Raw genomic sequence first — 17,740 nt, forward strand, 5'->3', positions numbered from 1 at the left:
CACTGGGGGCATATCTTGCTCTGCGGGCACATGGCACTGTGGGGCATATCTGGCACTGTGGGGGCATATCTGGTACTGTGGGCACATGGCACTGAGGGCATATCTGGGACTGGGCACATGGCACTGTGGGGGCATATCTGGCACTCTGGGGGCATATCTGGCACTGTGGGGTCATATGTAGCACTGGGGGCATATCTGGCTCTGCGGGCACATGGCACTGTGGGGGCATATCTGGCACTGTGGGGGCATATCTGGCACTGTGGGGGCATATCTGGCACTGTGGGGTCATATGTAGCACTGCGGGCACATGGCACTGTGGGGGCATATCTGTAATCTGGCGCTGTGGGGGCATATCTGTAATCTGGCACTGTGGGGGCATATCTGGCACTGTGGGGTCATATGTGGCACTGGGGGCATATCTGGCTCTGTGGGCAGATGGCACTGTGGGGGCATATCTGGCACTGTGGGGGCATATCTGTAATCTGGCACTGTGGGGGCATATCTGGCACTGTGGGGGCATAACTGGCACTGTGGGCACATGGCACTGTGGGGGCATATCTGTATCTGGCACTGTGGGGGCATATCTGGCACTGTGGGCACATGGCACTGTGGGGGCATGTGTATCTGGCACTGTGGGGGCATCTGTTTGAGGGTTTTACCTGTGTGGGCCAATGTGTTATTTCGTGTGAGGCAGTCATTACACTCTGCGCAGCAAGGCTACGTCCCTTTTTTTTGTTATACCACGCCCACTTTTTGTTATACCACGCCCACTTTTTGTTATGCCACACCCTTTTTTTTGCAGGCGCGCGCTATTATTCCTCCTAGGTAGATCACAAAAGCATTTTAGCTTTCACAGTAGATCACCGACTCCAAAAGTCTGGCCGCCCCTGCATTATATAATACTAAGCAAGTAGAATCACTGACTAATGCTTCAGCATCCTTTGTAAATCTATGCCAATATTATTAGCGGTGATAGTTTAGAATAAAAAAAAATATTTTACCTCCAGGAACATGAGGAAATCCTAGAATGGTTTGATTTCCAAAGAAGCGAACTGTATTCAGGTTATCTAACAGGAAAGAAATATATTTGCATCAAAACTTTTCACATCAAGTGTGACATACTATCAATAACATGACAGATATGGGCCATATGAAGAGCGTAGTAACTGGATAAGAAAGGAGAGGGTTAAACCTTTGAGGCTGGGAGGGGCCTTGTATGATATCACGTGGTTGTTTTAATCCAATAGTGAAAGCAAGGAGGGGGATAGTGTTAATAATTAAGGCTTGTTTGGGGTGGAGTCAGTCTCTGTGTCTTTATCTAATTAGGGTTAAAGTGTTATTTAATGATTCATGCACAGGTCAATTCATCAGCCGTTGGGAGGTTTAGTAGTAGTGCTAACAATTCTAGAGCGTACATAATGTGAAAACCTACAAGATACCTGCACACACAGTTTAACTCTGTTCAGCCCCAAAATGTACCATTTTCATGCTTCTCGTGCATTACAGCTGCTGCATTCAAATACAGCAGTTCCCTGATTTACTTAATAGCATAATGCCCATTAAGAGTTGAGACACAAATTAAGAATACAGTTTGAGTCTATAGGGCCCCATACACTAGAGCGATAATGCCCAATTTCGGGCATTCGGCCCGATATATTGGATGAAAATCGGGCATTTTGGAGGCATTTCCGATCCAATCCAATCCGATGCGCGTTCCCTTGAGCATCGGATAGGATCTTCCAGCTTAAATGTGCAGGTGTGACTGGGATCACCCAGGATCGCCCAAGATACATTGGGGTATATGCAATTGCGGTCGAGTTGCCGCAAATGTCGAAAAACGAGGCATTTTCGACACAAAAAAAAATTCGACAATGCAATACAGTACTTTTCGACAAAAAAAACGTCCGTTTCAGATTTGACTTTTTGAAATTCGACAGTTGTCAAATTCGACATGTCTGCAATGGTAAAAATGCGGCTTTTCAACAAAAGTATATTCAATTGAAGAATGTCGATTCGACAACAGTGCTTTTCGACAGTCATTTCGTCAATTTCAGTCGGCCTCATTTTTCTGCCGGAATCTAATAAAAAAAATTAAAAACATGTTTTTTTTTGTGTTTTTTGTTGCTAATAGCATATCTATTTATATTAGAAGGGATTATCTACTTGGTTTGTCTATTAGAAGCCACAAGTATTATTTATATATTTTTTAAAAGAATATATATATTTTTTTTACGGGCTAAAATAATATGGAGAGATCAGAGCATGTTTTTCAGTGGGAAGGGGTGGGAATGGGTTAAAAATAAAGAAAAAAATGCGTGAGGTCCCCCTTCCTAAGCATAACCAGCCTCGGGCTCTTTGAGCCGGTCCTGGTTGTAAAAATACGGGGGGAAAATTGACAGGGGATCCCCCGTATTTTTACAACCAGCACCGGGCTCTGCGTCCAGTCCTGGTGCAAAAAATACGGGGGACAAAAAGCGTACGGGTCCCCCGTATTTTTAACACCAGCACCGGGCTCCACTAGTCACAGAGATAATGCCACAGCCGGGGGACACTTTTATATCGGTCCCTGCGGCCGTGGCATTAAATCACTAACTAGTCACCCCTGGCCGGGGTACCCTGGAGGAGTGGGGACCCCTTAAATCAAGGGCCAGGGGTGAAGCCCGAGGCTGTCCCTCCCATCCAAGGGCTGCGGATGGGGGGCTGATAGCCTTGTGTCAAATAAAAGAATATTGTTTTTTGCAGCAGAACTACAAGTCCCAGCAAGCCTCCCCCGCAAGCTGGTACTTGGAGAACCACAAGTACCAGCATGCAGGGGGGAAACGGGCCCGCTGGTACCTGTAGTTCTACTGCAAAAAAATACCCAAATAAAAACAGTACACGCACACCGTGAAAGTAAAACTTTATTGGACTGAACTTAACCATCTTCCTTTTTCTTCTCATCCTCAGGTATGTTCAAATCTCACCATGTAATCTGCCTATTGCTGTCTGCACCTATGCAAATCTATATTCCAAATGTATGTTCAAGTCTCACCATGTAATCTGCCTATTGCTATCTGCACCTATGCAAATCATCTATATTCCAAATGTATGTTCAAATCTCACCATGTAATCTGCCTATTGCTATCTGCACCTATGCAAATCATCTATATTCCAAATGTATGTTCAAATCTCACCATGTAATCTGCCTATTGCTATCTGCACCTATTCAAATCATCTATATTCCAAATGTATGTTCAAATCTCACCATGTAATCTGCCTATTGCTATCTGCACCTATGCAAATCATCTATATTCCAAATGTATGTTCAAATCTCACCATGTAATCTGCCTATTGCTATCTGCACCTATGCAAATCATCTATATTCCAAATGTATGTTCAAATCTCACCATGTAATCTGCCTATTGCTATCTGCACCTATGCAAATCATCTATATTCCAAATGTATGTTCAAATCTCACCATGTAATCTGCCTATTGCTATCTGCACCTATGCAAATCATCTATATTCCAAATGTATGTTCAAATCTCACCATGTAATCTGCCTATTGCTATCTGCACCTAGGCAAATCATCTATATTCCAAATGTATGTTCAAATCTCACCATGTAATCTGCCTATTGCTATCTGCACCTATGCAAATCATCTATATTCCAAATGTATGTTCAAATCATTTGTTAGACAGTTTTGTGATTTATGCTTTTGTTTGTAATTTAAAATACCTGTGTTTCAAAGCTTGGTCAGTGCCGCATATTTAATTAAGACTGACTGGGCTGGTGTTTGTTTAGTCAAACACTGTGTAATGTAACACCTTTGATTAGTGGGACATTTGCCTCAGCTGTAGTTGGGTCAATTTCCCATAGTATATCTGTAACTTCAACCATGCACAGCTGTGCATGTCAGCTGTGCGTTCCAATACTCAAAGCGCTCCTTTCTCTAAGCGTTTTGAAAATGAACAGTTAAAAAAACAGATGAACAAACATTGAACAGCATCAAGAAAGAAATCTGGAACATTATGTGGCCTCTCCTCACCTCTGCCATGAGAACACCAGGATCAATGCCTACTACTTCTCTGTCCAAGAACATCATGACTGCCCCCGGGACTACCCCTCAAGCTGAGCAGGGAACTGAGGGACGTGCGCATCAGGACCAGACTTTGCTGGGTCAGTTCCATTGTACATTAGTGTGCACCCCACATTCTCACACCCACCCGCACTGCTCTCATGAGACCAGGACATTTATCTTTTTCACAAAATAATGTTAGTACAGTTTTCCTGCAAATGTGTCTTTCTCTTCTCTTTCTTCTTACACGGTACTACCACCCCCCTGTGTGCTATTCCCGTAATGTGTACCTCCATTGGTTGCACACCCTGCCAGCAGTAACCTATGCAGTGCGACCCACATGGCTGCCTCGGATGGTTCCTCCGTGGGCGGGGTGTGCTTCATTTGGATCTTTCCATGCAGGGTATAGCATACTCCTACACATGTGTCAGTTCTCCCATACATGCATTTGGCCCCTGTATGGCTCATCTCCCACTGTGTAACCTTTGTAGTGCGCCCAACATGGCTGCCTTATCTGGTGCGCTTGTGGATGGGATGAAAAATGCGTGGACCTGATGTTTTTATTGGAACCCTACTCTGAACTTAAGGACTCTGCAATCTCCCCATTTTGTGTTCTCTTCTAGGGGTGGGTAATCCTACGCAGTGCGCCTAAGATGGCTGCCGCACCTGGTGCCTTGTGAGGGTGGAATACACAACCCCTGGAGGTTATTACTCAAAATGCCTACACCAATCATGCATTATTCTTTCTGTGTCTTTGTCTGTGTGGTTTATCTTTTGATGTAATATTTAAATCTTCTGTATTATGTGCATTGTGTGAGTTCAAGTTGGCGCCGCGGATGGCTGCCTCGGTGCTGCTCTGCCAAGCAGCCTTAGTTTTTAGTCTTAAATGTATAATATGTCTACTGTACAGTTGCATATGTGCAGTATGAACTCATATGTGTAATGTTTGTAATGTATGCTACGTTTTTCCTCCTTCATGTTGCTGCTTGGCGATGCATTGTACCACAAAGAATTCCTAGTGTACGTGAGTACACCTGGCCAATAAAGCGGATTCTGATTCGGATTCTGATTCTGAAAAACAATATTCTTTTATTTGACACAAGGCTATCAGCCCCCCATCCGCAGCCCTTGGATGGGGGGGACAGCCTCGGGCTTCACCCCTGGCCCTTGGGTGGCTGGAGGGGGGGACCCCTTGATTTAAGGGGTCCCCACTCCTCCAGGATACCTCGGCCAGGGGTGACTAGTTAGTGATTTAATGCCACGGCCGCAGGGACCGATATAAAAGTGTCCCCCGGCTGTGGCATTATCTCTGTGACTAGTGGAGCCCGGTGCTGGTGTTAAAAATACGGGGGACCCCTACGCTTTTTGGCCCCCGTATTTTTTGCACCAGGACTGGACGCAGAGCACGTGCTGGTTGTAAAAATACGGGGGATCCCCTGTCAATTTCCCCCCCCCCGTATTTTTACAACCAGGACCGGCTCAAAGAGCCCGAGGCTGGTTATGCTTAGGAGGGGGGACCCCACGCAATTTTTTCCTGGGTTTTTTAAACACTTTTGGGCCGCCCAAAAAGTCGAATCCAGGACGCACACTATCCGTCAATTTGTCCGTTTTTCGACAGCGGGACTGTCGAATCCGTTTTTTATTGAATATGTCGAATTCGGGTCCCGGCGGGAGGGTATGTGACTGTCGAATTGTGTCGAATTTAAAAACGGTCGAATTCCAGCCGGAATTCGACCGCAATTGCATGTACCCCATTGTATGCAAAAGTACAGCATCCGATGTATCGTGGGTGATCCTGACCCACGGGAGGCTGCTGGGTGTGATCGCCCGTGACATGTCCATCTGACATGTTGCGGTAGTGTATGGGACCCTTATCTCCTGGTCATTCATCTCATGGTCATTTTCACAGCTTCGCCAACCAACAAAAAGAATAATATGGTACTTACCTAAAGAGTCACTCTTTGGTTGAATGTCTTCTTTTTGGAAAAGATCAAGATCAGAATTTGTCTGGTAGATGGAAGTGCTCTTTATTTCAGCAATTGTCAATCTTGTGGTGGTTGCCTCGTTTGCAAATGTTGAAGTTTGCCATTTATTATTTGGCAGAGGTAGATATTTAGGATCTGTTGCATCTGTAGTTTGTTTTACTTGCCAAAGCTGCAACTCTCTTGTGGGTTTTGTAATAGATTCTGTATGTTTATAGTCTCGTGTTTTCATAGTCTGTGTTCCAGCGGCTATAGGAGAAGCATTTTGAATTAGGATAGCCATCTGGTTTATAGTTTCTGAAATTTGAGTGGCATGGCCAGAAAATATGGTTTCATTAGGGAATTTTGGTGCAATCTGAGAATTGTCCCCAGGCAGTATTTGGTGATTTGATACGATTACAGAACTTTTTGGAGACAAAGTAAAAAGTGGTTGTTTAACAGCTGATAGATGGGTTGAGTTAAGCCTAAGTATCGGAAAGCCCAAGATGGAACTGTTGAGTTTAAAAGGGGGTTTGCCAGGAGAAACAAATTGAGAGGATTTATATTTTACCTTATGATAAGGATCATTGGCAATTTGTCCGGCTATGTCTTTATTTATTGACTTGGTGCTTATATAGCTTGCTACAAAAGGTTGTTCTGTTGAAGAATGTAGAGGAAAGTTAAGTACACTGAATTTTGACATTTCAGGAAGGTCAGTAGCAACAACAGCACTCATTTGTGAGCTCTCCATGAAATCAATATTCTGTGCCTCACTGAGATATGGGCTCTTTGGCTGCTCAACAGAGGGAACTATACTGGGATGTGGCATGTCCAGAAGCTTTACAGAGGGGGTTACCATGAGATATAGAATTTCTGTGAGTTCAACAGATGTGGCCACACTGGGATGCGGCCTCTCCAATTGCTCAAAATAGGGGGCTACAATGGGATGTTGCATTTCTTTGAGCTCAACAGAGATATTTAAACTGGGATATGACATGTTTATAAACTTAACAGAGGGGGTTACTCTGAGATGTGGAACTTCTGGTAGATCAGAGACCGCCACACTGGGATGAAGCATCTCTGAAAGCTCAGCAGTGGTGGCTATAATGGGATGTTGCATCTCTTGGAGCTCAATAGAGGAGGCTAAATAGGGATGTATCCTCTCAAGGAGATCAACAGAGGAAGCTACACTTGGATATGGCATCACAGGGAGCTCAACAGAGGCCGCTATACTGGCATGTAGCATCGTTGGGATTGCAACAGTTGTTGCTATAATGGGATATGGCATTGCTGGGATCTCAGCAGAGGCAGCTATAGTGGCATGTGGAATCGCTGGGATCTCAACAGTAGTGGCTACATGAGAATGTTTCATCACCAGAAGCTCAATAAGGGGTGCTACACTGGGATGTGGCATCTCTGGGAGCTCAACAGAGGCAGCTATACTGGGATTTTCACTATCCAGGAACCCAACAGAGGGAACTACATGAGGATGTTCCTTTTCCAGAAGCTCAGTAAGGGAGACTACACTGGGATGTGGCATCTTTGTGAACTCAACAGTCGGCTCTACACTGAAATATGGGATCCCAGAGAGTGCAACTGTGTGTGCTATGCTGAAATGTGGGTCCTCAACAAGTTCAGCAGCATAGGGTTTACTGAAAAGTGGATGGTCATGGCCCCCAGCAGTATGTACTACACTGAAACCTGGCACCTGAGTGAAATCAATTGTGTGGGCTGTACTGAAGTGGGAAGAGCCTTGGGGCTCTACTTTAAGGGAAGTACTGAAACTTAGTAACACAGTGTTCTCAACAACATGGTATACACTGACATTTGTGGGCCTAATTATAGAATGTTTACTGAAGTGCTGTGTCTCAGGAATCCTAATAGCATGGGATATACTGAAAGGAAGCTGCTCAGAAAGCTCAGTAGTGTATGTAATATTTACATATGGTGTCTCAGGAATCAATTGAGAGGGGGCCACTTTGGATGCCCATATAGTTTGGGACATGGCTTCCCATGTCCTCACAAGACTTGGTTCTAGGCTTCCTGATGTCCAGCTCTCTAGGTGCTCTTTTTGGTCAGCAGCTTCATAAGCAGGTGATCCTGCTGGCCACAGTACTGTAGATGTGTCATAGGATGGTGAAAAGTGACATACTACTGTGCTTGAAATATCCGTGTGCAAGTCACTTTCATGACTGACCATTATTTCATTAAATTTGAGGGTTGGCCAGTGAGCTTGGATTGCTGAATGTTGTTCTCGTTCGACTTTGGTGATTGTATGAAATATTTTACTGATGGAAGATTTTGGAAGTGCAGAAGAATACACTGTAGTTATCGCAACACTGGTGGATTTATTTTGTTTGTTTGTCACCAATGAGGAATCCCAAACGTGAGCCATTGGTTCAAAGACTGGGTCATTAAAGACATAGTATCTTCCTATAAAGTATCTCTTTGAACCATGATGTGAGAAACTTCTCCAGAGTAATACAACATTGACTGCTAAGGCTTGAGTGGCAAACACATGGGTATGCTTATTCCAGCAAGCATACACAATGGAGCTTTCTACAGATGACGATACTCCCTCAAAAACTATTTCATCATGGTTCTCATTACAGTCTTCATTTGTCCTGAATCCAGTGATGTAGATCACAATATGTTTTCCTGGAGCAGCCAATACAGTCCAGTTACACCACAGATTGACATCTATATTTCCATAAAATACTGGTGGAGAAAATGTTCCAAAATCTTTCCTGAACTGGACATGGCAGCTTCTTGCAGGCACAAAAGCCAACATGGGAGATGGGTTAAATGCTAAAAGCCAACAAACAGATATAGAATGTTGAAGAAACATGAACACTCAATTAACATCTATGTAAAGTGGATCAATTAACATTTAAAAAAAATCAACATTTTAAACCATTTATCTAGACTTCCACAAAGGGAGATGAGATCTGCAGAGTGAAAATTGTAATCCTCTGCCTATTTTTTTGTTTTTCCTTTTTTATTTTAAACCCTAAACTTTTTACATATTTTTTTTTATTAAAAAAATATATAAAAAAGGAAGGTGCAGAGGTACAGAAAGAAAAAATGGGAAGAGGGGGCACTCTGAAGGGAAATGTACATTAGGAACATACTACCTGTGTTGGTGCTAATTCTAATGATGTATGACTTAAAGCTGAGGGTCTCTAGGGTAGAGTATGCAAGGACACTCTTCAGTCATGATTAGGTGAGAGTTGGTGCATATATACCAACCCCTTTTCCATCTAAATATAGAGTCTGACCTGGGTTATTGGATGCGGTTCCAACTAGGGTCATATTTGGGCCCTAGGCCTTTCAGTTACACTTTCAGTATTCACATGGACACTGATACCCAGTTAAATAAAGTCTGCTGACCTCTATTTGTACAGCGCAAATAATTCCTTTTCTTCTCACTTCTGAAATAGTGCTAGTGTGCTATTGGTCTGCTATGGGTCTCCAATTGAAGTGCGGTCAAGATGTAACCAGTGGTGCCTCTTGTGTGGTCACTTTTCTCCAATGAATGGTGTTACATCCCGCTGATGGTGATGACCAGTTACAGAGGCCGAGAAACGCGTTAAGGTATCCCAACTGAAGGACTATATTGGCTCCATTGACCCCATTTTAAATTCAATTTCTTCTAAGGCATTTTGTTTCTTCATTCAAATAACACCATTTGCTGCCCTCCATCCTGTGTGTTTCATCCCTCCCCGCCGCAAAGGACATTTCATCAGCGGTACGGCTGGCTGTACATTCCCGGTATCAAGCCACTGCACACCAGGTTCAGTACAGCCTCACCATTAGCGGGACGTAACACCATTCATTGGAGAAAAGTGACCACACTGGTTACATCTTGACCGCACTTCAATTGGCATCTATCCGGCTTTGTGCAGTCATCATTCCCCTCCCCCTGCTACCAAAGAGATCCTGTCAGCGATCAGTGCCGGCGGCACAACTTTTGCAATCGAGCTGCTGCACACCCGGCTTAGTGCAGCCGTTATTCACCATCAGCGGGGATCATATCATTCATGAGAGAGGAGAGGTTTCAGCAACGACATTATCAGTGACCCCCACTGCAATCGGGCCACCTCTCATTGGCCCTGCACAATATCATTCACTTGCATTTCAGCCTGTGGATGCACGGCTGAAGCAGGACTCTAATTTACACAAGTACTCCCTCTCTTCCTTTTTTCAGAATCTCTCAGAGCATGTGGTAATCTCTAAGGGGAACATCCTACACAGTGGGTAAGCCACTCACTACATTTATGCAGTGTATCATCTCCCCCGGATGCCTGTTGCAATTTTAATTAAAAAAATCATTTTTTTATCATAAAGACTTTTACTACTGTATACCTATTTTAGGACATTTAATTGTAGCCAAGTCTCATCTACAATGTATTTAAATGTTTACTTTATTGTTGCCAGCAACTTGTTTCATTATATCTCCTATTCAGGCTATTAACCTATGTGGTTTCTACAATATAGTGTTTATACTACACTGTCTTATTACCAATAAAAAATTATAATAGACTCTCTCAGCGCTCCCATTTTTTTCTTTTACTCTGCAATGTTCTGTTGGGGCAGCCCGCCCACATCCGGAGAGCAGCTTTCAGAGTCTATTCTGGAAGTGTGCCTTTGTGGAACGACAATTTTCTGTATATATTTTTTTGATTCCTATACAACATTCATGAACTTAACTTGATAGCTCTTTGTTATCCAGTCACACTGTCCCAGGATTCAAACACATTACCTGTGGCATTACAGTCAGACAATTCATTGAGCTATCCACACTTGCATAGAAAACTGGAAAATTCTAAGCATAAGAATTCTAACTATTTGAAGCTTACATTGTACTTTGTGAAAAAATTATCAGCAGATTAGCAGATATGTGTAGTGTGTGGCTGCACACTACATAGATCTGCTCAATTGCAATACTGATTATTTTTTACAAACTAGAAGTAGCTTCATGTCGTTAGGAATCTCATATTGTCTGTGCAGGATCAAATAGACCAATGAGTAGGGTGTTTGACTGGAATGCAACAGGTTATAGGTTTGAACCACAGGTATGGCAGTATATTAAAATGTACTATTTAATTAAGAGGATTGTGACTAAATAACAGCGAGCTCTCAAGTTTACTGCACAAATGTGTTATAAAGGAAGAGGATTTGTGTCCAAATACATTTCTTGCAGTCTGTAAATGTATGTGAATAATATATATATATATATATATATAATCTCAAAACACTACTCTCCCTCTGCGCTGATAAGTGTAGTGTACTTGATGCAATTACTGCTCTAAAAGTAGGAGTGGTAGCCTGAATCCTCTAAATTCCCTGTTAGAAGGAATTGATAATAGGAATATATAGCACAATAGAAGAATTGGCGCCCACAGTATAAATGCTTAATATTATAAACAGACACTTTACTGGGTTTCACTCATAAAACATAATGGTGACATGTTCCATCTAAAAACTTTTTATTATCGTAAAAACATACAATCAATATTTGAACAAAGAAGGTGTGATAAATCACTTCACCCTTTTTCCAGATCAAATGACCATAGTAACAATTTTGCAGATGATATTCAATAATATCCGCTTTTTCTTTTTTACTGGTTCAAAAAAAGAGCTTCATAAGGAAACAACCCAACGCGTTTCGTCTTTTCTCCAAGACTTCATCAGGGGTGAATCTATGATTGTATAAGAACTTATCAATAAAAACATACATAATTGTATACGATAATAGACATCAGGAACATCTCACATAAAAACATTATTATAAAAATGTGCAGTTGATGCCAAAGAGCAAACAGAAAACATGAGGAGAAAAACATGAGGGGACAAAATAAATCCATCAAGGATAACCTTCATAGATAATACAAACAGTATTTTGAAACATACTTCGACTAAATGGTAAGTATGAATAATGTATGGAACCACAATCTCAATAGCTTGTTCTTGAATGCTTTTTGACAAGACCCTATAGGTCACTATGACTTCAGATTGGTCACTCAGTCAAGCCTAATAAAAAACAATTACATCAAGTGCATTAAGCCAAATGATGCTATATATAAGATCTAATTAATCGGTCCGGGAAAAGCACACATACCTTGTAATGTGACAACTAGCACATGGAAAATCAGATGCTCAGGTTCAGGGACAAATCACTTAGCAGGCGAACCTAACAAGTTAATATTGATAAATTAATTATTAGACCTCAATATACTACTTTGTTCATTTGGATCAATAAATTAATGTATGTTCTACCAATAGCACCTGAGTGACATCACAATCTGATTGAGCAGCTTTCCATTTTGTGCATGTTCTACCAATAGACTGATTATGTGACTCCAACAAGGGGGCTACACTCCCCACTTAAATTCATATACTTATGTAAAAAAAAAAATATATATATATATATATATATATATATATATATATATATATCTCCTCTCATAAATATTTTATGGGGAATAATATTTGTAGGCATCATACCTATTATAAAGTATCAAATTAAATGCAGTAAAAGTAGAGAGGTATCCTCAAGAACACGGATAATTCTTAACTTTACAATGAAATTCAATGGTATATTAGGCATCATGATAATAATTTATCAATATGAACTTGTTAGGTTCGCCTGCCAAGTGATTTGTCCCTGAACCTGAGCATCTGATTTGCCATGTGCTAGTTGTCACATTACAAGGTATGTGTGCTTTTCCTGGACCGATTAATTAGGTCTTATATATAGCATCATTTGGCTTAATGCACTTGATGTAATTGTTTTTTATTAGGCTTGACTGAGTGACCAATCTGAAGTCATAGTGACCTATAGGGTCTTGTCATCAAGCATTCAAGAACGAGCTATTGAGATTGTGGTTCCATACATTATTCATACTTACCATTTAGTCGAGGTATGTTTCAAAATACTGTTTGTATTATCTATGAAGGTTATCCTTGATGGATTTATTTTGTCCCCTCATGTTTTTCTCCTCATGTTTTCTGTTTGCTCTTTGGCATCAACTGCACATTTTTATAATAATGTTTTTATGTGAGATGTTCCTGATGTCTATTATCATATACAATTATGTATGTTTTTATTGATAAGTTCTTATACAATCATAGATTCACCCCTGATGAAGTCTTGGAGAAAAGACGAAACGCGTTGGGTTGTTTCCTTATGAAGCTCTTTTTTTGAACCAGTAAAAAAGAAAAAGCGGATATTATTGAATATCATCTGCAAAATTGTTACTATGGTCATTTGATCTGGAAAAAGGGTGAAGTGATTTATCACACCTTCTCTGTACAAATATTGATTGTATGTTTTTACGATAATAAAAAGTTTTTAGATGGAACATGTCACCATTATGTTTTATGAGTGAAACCCATTAAAGGGTCTGTTTATAATATTAAGCATTTATACTGTGGACGCCAATTCTTCTATTGTGATATATATATATATATATATATATATATATATATTTTCTTCTCTGTCTGGCACAGGGCACTAAAAAGTCTAGTTATGGCTCTGGGGATAACTGTGATAAAATGATGTAAGTATTTCCGGTGCATCATTATTTTGAGGAAGCAACACCAGATGTCAGAGGGTGCCCTGCTTAAAATAAAAAAAGCCAACAGGGGTTGGGAATGATAAGGAAGATAATGTAGTTTATAGGCATTTTCCTTCATTCTTACAGATATGCAAGTCTTGGATATATTGTTTTTAATGCATACCAACTGTGGGAGGGTGCTGAAAGGTGTAGTATGAGTAGAGAGGTCTAAATAGAATTAGGTGAGGTTTCAGAATTTCATCAAATATAGAACCACAGAGGGGCCAGACAGAATCAAACTTTTATATTGTATTGGTTGCAACAAGTAAGGGTTTTTTGGGTCAAGAACAGTAGGGTACAGTGGCTTGTTCCACAAATAAGTAATGCATGCACAATTAGTAATCATCTTAAGGTCTTGCTCACAGAAACCCGATTGAAAAAGGAAACACCGCAGGCGCTGGTCCCGGGGGCGCAGACGCGCATTAGTGGGGCTGAACTGAGGTCTCATTTAATTATCAGGGTCCTTCTGTGTGCATCCGGGGACTGGAAGTTTAATAGTGGCCAGAGCTGCCTCATCCAGCTGGAACCTCTTCTCTGCCACCCACCCTGCCCTGCAATACCCCCCCCCCCCGTCAGTCCTCTTACTGGATCAGTGGGCCCTGGTGCCCTCAGGGACGGCTCCCCACCGTGCACACTATTTCCACCCCTGCTGCCTGGTTGCTTGCCTCTCTGCGCCAAACTCCCATCCCTGGCGATTAAGTGGGGGTCAGTGTCCCTACCCTGCTACCACCGTAGGGGCTCCCTGTGCTCTGTGCCTGTGCTGTGAGTGCCTCCCCCCGCTTTGTGATAGCTGCTGTTGCCTTGTATTCCTGAGCTGTGAGCTCCGAACTGCTCCGCTACACGTGCCCCTCAGTACCTGGGAACTTTCACGAGTATTTACGCAGTGCCTTCTGCGCTACTCTGACCCTCCCTCCCCCGACAGTGGTGCACCATATTGCTGGACTCCTCCTCATTTACATACTTCCGGACGTCCACTCCGGGCTCGCTGATGGGATGTGAGCGCGGCTGCTCTCCACCGGCTATACTGTCTAACTAGTAGGGGAATGTATTCCCCGTCATCCTTCTAAGACTATGGTGTTGTCCTTTTGAAATGGTCCTTTCATTTACCCTTCTCTGATGGCCAGAGGCAAGAAAAACCAACAGGGAAAATCCGCCCGGTCTCCACGTAGCACTTCATCTCAATTGAATTTCTGATCTTACCTGTCCATAGCGACTGTTGTTGACCCCCCTCCTACTACGCCTGATACAGGTATTGCCCCACCCACGATGGCTTCCTCTCCCCCGACTGGAGATCTACGGGCTCAAATGCCCCAATTGCAGGGTGAAATTGGGGAAATCCTGACCCATGTCCGCTCCCTTCCTTCTAAACAAGACATGCAAGCTCTGGAATGCCGGCTTCAGGACTCTATTCAAACCCAGATCTCATCGGTACAATCTGACATTAAACATTTGGGATCCTGAATTGTTTCCCTAGAGGAGGAAAGGGACACGGTGGAGGACCAATTACTCCAGCTTCGCGACACGGTCGCCCAACAGGGGTCGGACATGGAACTGATGCAGAATAAATTAGACGATTTGGACAACAGGGGTCGTCGAAATAATATTAGAGTTCGGGACCTCCCTGAAGAGGTTCCTTCATCCGGCCTTGTTGACGCTCTAACCAAAATATTCAGCGAAATCCTGGACCTGGACTCCTCTGACTCGATTGAATTTGACCGGGCTCACAGAGCCCTCACACCTAAAGGGCCAGCTTCCGAACGCCTGAGTGACGTCATTTGCAGACTCCTTTACTTCTCACAGAAAGAGGAGATTCTTCGCAAGGTACGGGACTTGGAAGGAATTGATTTTAATGGTACTCGGATCCAAATTTTCCAAGACCTCTCCTGGCGCATGCTCCAACAGCGGAGACTGCTGAAGCCTCTGACGGAAACGCTGCGCAAACATGACCTGAAGTACAGATGGGGTTTCCCGTTTTCCTTGCAAGTATCCCATGCTGGTAGGGTCCTCTCTCTCCAATCCCCAGTGGATTTGCCTGGATTTTGCTCTGCTTTGGGACTAGAAGATATTTCCCTCCCTGATTGGCGAGCTTTTACTCTCCCCACCCTGGCCTCCACCAATCCGACCAGAAGAGAGAGGTGGCACAGGGTCCAGAATCCAAAACGGAAATCCAAAGGTGAAGACCCTCTCCGCTTGGTAGATGCCACTTGATGGGAGTACGGCTGAAAGACTTTGCTAGTCCTTTTTCCAGTTCTGATTCTACTGGCTCCCGTGTCGAGTTTGTAGATGGGCTCCCCTGTGAGATTTATTTGCTTCGTTTCTCTGTTGTTTCTGTTTCATGACTTCAGAATTTTTTCTTCTCTCCCTCTCCCCTCCTCTCTCCTTCTCCCCTCAGTCCCCCTAGGTGCTCGACAATATTGGTATCCTGTATTTCATCAATGTATCTTGTCATAGCTGTCAATTACTGACTTGTTTTTAGACCTTTTAGACTTCTACGCATTTACTTCACGCAATTTTGGCCCCTATTGGTGCCGCTTGGACCCTCCCCCCCCCTCCCTTTTTTTTTTTGCCCTGAAAGGACCGTTCCCATTATTGTTATCAGTATTGCTATTCTTGTTGTTATTTATGTTAATGTTCTTGGATTGCACAACCAACACCGGTTATTTTTGTTGCTTACGCTCCATTTGAAATAAATAATTCTAGGATGGCGGGGCTGCGGCCCCCTAATGTGCCCCCTACCGCTACGGTTTTCCCGAGACAGAGGCACCCTTACGGTGCCTTTCCTGTCCGGTTGCGGTATCTTACTGTTCGACCTACTCAGGTATGTCGCTTTCTCTCTTTCTTGTTCATGGATTCTCTTCTATTTTCTCTTTTCTTCCTAACCCCACTTTTCCTTTTTTTTCCCTCGTCACCTGGTCCACAGTGTACGATCTTTGAGGTCCTACAATACCCCGACATATGGCTTCTACACTTAGGATCATCTCCATAAACGCCAGGGGTTTAAACGTCCCTGAGAAGAGGGCCGGTGCTCTCCGTTCATTTCACGCGGAGAGGGTTGATATTGTCCTTGTGCAGGAGACCCATTTCCAGCATTCCCCCTCTGCACCCCACCTTAGGAATAGGTTCTTTCCCACTTCGTATTACTGTAATTATTCCCAATCTGAATCTAAAGGTGTGGCCATCCTTTTTGCTAAACATGTACCTGTTACCACTGTGGTGGCCCACAGGTTGGAGGAGGGGAGATACCTCGTACTTGTATGCTCGATTTTTAACACGACCTTTACAATTGTTAATATATATGCTCCCAATCAGGGTCAACCTGCCTTCCTCGAGGCTATTATGGACAGGGTTGATGCGCTGAAACAGGGGATCCTGATTGTGGGGGGTGATTTCAACTGGGCCCTTGACTACACCCTAGACACCTCCTCCGAGTCCCCGTTGGTGCGTCACCGCTTGTCCAGGAAGGTGCGGCGCCTCCTTCACGTCCATCAGCTGTCCGACGTCTGGCGCATATTTCACCCATCGGACCGGGATTATACATATTATTCGGTCCCTCATTGTTCATACTCTAGGCTAGACTATATTCTACTTGAACGAACTAAATAACCCCTTGCGCTATTAAACTTAATTAGAGGCAACAGGACATGAATACACTCAATAGAGTAATTGTAAGATGGTTTTAATATCTATGAAATCAATCATTTAAAAACACACAGAAAATGAATCGAAGAATGAATTAATATGCGCATATAAATAAAACTAAATCAATAATTAAATAATAAAACTACTAATTGAGCATAAGAGGTGGATCATATAGCTAATAGTGACCACAGTGGGCTCTTCAATACTCATAAAGTTGATAATGTCCTTGTTTTTGTTCCCAAATAGGACAGTCCCATTAGATGTGCTCATAAATATTTCATGATTAAATATCATATGGTGTGATATATATATAGAGCCTTTGTTTATGTATATACCAATGAATGGACTTAACCAATTGCTCACATAAACGGATGGTTCTTTACTTGTGGGAAAGATATCCCAAAATCATGGAGGAATTTAGTATATCACCCGGTGCTTAGTGCACCGCAAGCACCTGTAGAAGAA

The 17,740-nt window shown here is 42.8% G+C and overlaps 1 protein-coding gene across 3 annotated transcripts in view; it reads right to left on the bottom strand.

Moving 5' to 3' along the window:
- Positions 1–17,740, bottom strand: part of LOC134910441 (uncharacterized) — a 145,545-nt gene that overhangs the window by 95,970 nt on the left and 31,835 nt on the right. For all 3 annotated transcript variants that reach the window (XM_063918474.1, XM_063918476.1, XM_063918477.1), the window contains exons 4-5: positions 6,003–8,825; positions 1,002–1,067 (exon numbers count right to left, since the gene is read on the bottom strand). In XM_063918474.1, the coding sequence (XP_063774544.1) occupies positions 1,002–1,067; positions 6,003–8,825 (2,889 nt within the window). The remainder of the gene's footprint in view (positions 1–1,001; positions 1,068–6,002; positions 8,826–17,740) is intronic.

Source organism: Pseudophryne corroboree, chromosome 4 (genome assembly GCF_028390025.1).
Source record: "Pseudophryne corroboree isolate aPseCor3 chromosome 4, aPseCor3.hap2, whole genome shotgun sequence".
NCBI lineage: Eukaryota > Metazoa > Chordata > Amphibia > Anura > Myobatrachidae > Pseudophryne > Pseudophryne corroboree.